Genomic DNA, 3681 nt, shown 5'->3' with positions numbered 1-3681 from the left:
AATACCATTGTTTTGAATATAATAGTTTGTATATGTTATAGTTTATATATTACTAATATATTTATAATAGTATTTAGTTTCCTCAAAAATACTATTATTATCCAGAGCCAATATCTATATATTTGCAGTCAGTCTTTTTGAAGTGATTGATTTAAGCCTCTGTCTTGCCGCCCAGCGTGCGGAGGAGGAGTTGGCGCGTCTGCTGTTGGAGATGGTGTTGTGTGTCATGTGGAGAGGGGTGGAGGGGTCAGATGACACCGCCTGGCTGGAGAGGGGTCAGGTGTTCTCCGCTCTCACCAAACTGGGCACTGCCAATGAGCTGCTGCTGCCCGTCGACCACATCAAACTCAGGTCAGACTGCATCTCACGTGTGCTTTCTTTGGAACTGCTGGAATACATTTTTCACAGTCAAAATGCAGCATCATAAAAGCACTAATTAAATGGAAGTTAATTTTCAGCTTAAAGGGGTCATATGACGTTGCTAAAAAAGAACATTATTTTGTGTATTTGGTGTAATGAAAACACCAACACGTTTAAGGTTCAAAAAAACATATTATTTTCCACATACTGTACATTATTGTTTCTCCTCTATGCCCCGCCTTTCTGAAACGCGTTGATTTTTACAAAGCTCATCGGTCTGAAAAGCGAGGTGTGCTCTGATTGGCCAGCTATCCAGTGCGTTGTGATTGGCCGAATACCTCAAGCGTGTGACGGAAATGTTACGCCCCTACCATACTGTGATGCCGTGTCCCGGCGCGACGAGACAAAACCAATAAAACCCATTATAAACAAGGCATTTGTTGCATCCAGTGGGGACATAATTATGGATTATAATAATTTATACTGTCTTTTTACGTGTTGCGTTGCATCACGCCGCGTAAACATAAAACCATGTCTGCATTTGTGATCGGAGAAATGACAAACTACAAACGCTACTCTACTCTGCTCAAAACTCGCGTTTGAATCGTCAGTGGCAAATTCTTTTAATATGAAAACGTACTTACAGGCTGTGAGTCAGCATGATTTGTCAGCATCATAGACTGTATAGGGTCAGCATGCGCGCCGAAGAGGAAACAGGGGAACTGAATTCACCGGAACCGGCATTGTAGGCTACTCTCCCAGGAAACAGTCCTCGTCCTTCGTAAAATGCGTTGCACACATCTGAATATTTGGTTTGAACTGTTCTGGAACAGTGTTGTAAATACAACTTAACCACTATTCACGAACAGCTTGTAACACTCCAAAGAGAAAGGAAAACTTGAAATCGCATCATATGACCCCTTTAATATTTTTGCTTGCTGAAATTTGAGCCATCAGAATCGATTTGAACAGCTAGTTGTTCATGCATTTGCTAATGTCTTTCTCCACAGCCTGATGGAGAGGATGTTGGAATTGGCCGTAACGGGAAACCGAGAGGCGACGACGGCCACGCTGCCGCAGCACACGGAGAACGCGGTGCGTCTTCTGCACGTGGTGCAGGACTTCCTGCAGGCTGAGGGGCTGGTGAATCCCGCTCTGTGGACTGAGAAGGTTCTGGAGGAGACGGTGACTCTGATGGACGGGCTGATGGTGTGGTACGCCTCTGGCACGCAGTGGCTTCAGCTGTCTCAGGTGGGGCTACGGCTGCTGCTTGGGTTCATGGCACAGGAAGACCCACAGGTGAGAGGTCATAAGGTCAAATGTGACCACAAAACCAGTCATAAGGGTCAATTTTTTGAAATTGAGATTTTTACATCATCGCCTTTAAAGTTGTCCAAGTGAAGATCTTGGCAATGCATAATACTAATCAGAAATTAAGTTCTGATATATTTACGGTCGGAAATTTACAAAATATCTTCATGGAACATGATCTTTACTTTATATCCTAATGATTTTTGGCATGAAAGAAAAATCTATAATTTTGACCCATACAATGTATTGTTGGCTATTGCTACAAATATACCCGTGCTACTTATGACTGGTTTTGTGCTCCAGGGTCACATATTAGGTATTGATATACAGTACCGTTTGGGCCCAGTTTTAGCAAGGATGCATTAAATTTATCAAAAGTGACAGTAAAGTAATTTACAATGTTACAACTGTTTTCTATTTCAAATAAATGCTGTTCTTTGTTCATCAGAAAATCTTGACTCTTGTGTTTTCCACAAAGAAATTAAGTAATAACCGTTTTGAACTTTTATAGTAATCAGAAATGTTTCTTGAGCAGCAAATCAGCATATTAGAATGATTTCTGAAGGATCATGTGACACTAAAATTCAGCTTTGCATCTCAGGAATTAATTGCATTTTAAAATATATTCAAATTGAAAGTATTACAGTGTTACTGTTTCACTATAAAACTGTACTGTACTGTACTTTTTTTAATCAAATAAAGGCGAGCATTCTTTTTAAAACATTAAGAAAATCTTACCAACCCCAAACTTTTGAACTAATAATCGTACTCAGATCTTCAGTTCATACACATTTTTCCTCATTCTGGCAGGTGTGTGCCATGGCTACAGCCAAACTGAATGGCATCTTGCAGACGAAGACGGTGGACTCTCAGGACGAGGCCTGTTATCTTCTGGGCCGTGTGGAGGGAATCCTCAGGCGCTCTGTGAGCGAGGAGCGGACAGAGGAGACCTACTCGTTTTTAGTGCCTCTCCTCCGTACCCTCCTGTCTAAAGTCCACAAACTCCTGTACATGGAGCTGCACCTCCCTTCCCTCCCCGACACCAACGGAAGCCCGTCTTTTTTTGAGGACTTCCAGATGTACTGCAGCTCTCCGGAGTGGAGGGTCTATTTGGATAAATATGTAAGACCTGTGTTAATACACTAAATGAGGACAGTTGTGATTTTAAGCTGGATGAAGTCTCACGTATTTTCTATTTTTGATATGTTTAACTATTAATACATTGTAGTTGGTTGGTTTCTGCTCTTCGTTGCACCCTGTAGTTAGTAAATCAGAATTTTGTGTATGTTTTATCAGATTATTCCCTACATGAAGCAATATGAGATCGAGACGTTCAGTCAGGGTCATGAGAACATGGCTCTTTACTGGAAGGACTGTTATGAGGCATTCATGCTCAATCTGCACCGCAGGGACCGAGAGAGAGGAGAGAGCAAGATACGCTTTCAGGTGCAAAAACATCTACACTCACACACACCACCGTTCAAAAGTTTGGGGTCAGTATCATGTTTTTTTAAAAGAAATTGATCTGTTGAACTTTGTATTCATCCAGGAATCCTAAAAAATATGTATGGTTTCTAAAATTTTTTTTTTTACAAAAATATGAAGCAGCACAAGTTTTCAACATTGATAATAATCAGAAATGTTTCTTGAGCAGCAAATCAGCATATCTGACCCTGGACCACAAAACCAGTCATAAGCGTCAATTTTTTTTTTAAATTGAGATTTATACATCATCTGAAAGCTGAATAACTAAGCTTTCCATTGATGTATGGTTTGTTATGATAGGACAATATTTGGCAAAAATCTGAAATCTTGAAAATCTGGAATCTGAGGGTGCAAAAAAATCAAAATACTGAGAAAAATAGCCTTTAAAGTTGTCCAAATGAAGTTCTTCGCAATGCATATTACTAATCAAAAATTAAGTTTTGATATATTTACGGTAGGAAATTTACAAAATATCTTCATGGAACATGATCTTTACTTAATATCCTAATGATTTTTGGCATAAAA

The 3681-nt window shown here is 40.0% G+C and overlaps 1 protein-coding gene across 1 annotated transcript in view; it reads left to right on the top strand.

Annotated features, from left to right (window-relative positions):
• Nucleotides 1-175: 175 nt before the first annotated feature.
• LOC107690207 (neurobeachin-like protein 1) overlaps nt 176-3681 on the top strand; it is a gene marked incomplete at its 5' end in the record, with an annotated part of 21695 nt that continues 18189 nt past the window's right edge. The window contains 4 exons of the mRNA XM_016488466.1: nt 176-351; nt 1371-1659; nt 2482-2793; nt 2968-3117. Coding sequence (XP_016343952.1) covers nt 176-351; nt 1371-1659; nt 2482-2793; nt 2968-3117 — 927 coding nt within the window. The remainder of the gene's footprint in view (nt 352-1370; nt 1660-2481; nt 2794-2967; nt 3118-3681) is intronic.

This window comes from Sinocyclocheilus anshuiensis, unplaced genomic scaffold (genome assembly GCF_001515605.1).
Source record: "Sinocyclocheilus anshuiensis isolate Anshui unplaced genomic scaffold, SAMN03320099.WGS_v1.1 scaffold1391, whole genome shotgun sequence".
In the NCBI taxonomy this organism is placed as follows: domain Eukaryota; kingdom Metazoa; phylum Chordata; class Actinopteri; order Cypriniformes; family Cyprinidae; genus Sinocyclocheilus; species Sinocyclocheilus anshuiensis.
The sequence above is the reverse complement of the archived record's forward strand: the minus strand, read 5'-3'. Positions and strand labels throughout refer to the sequence as shown.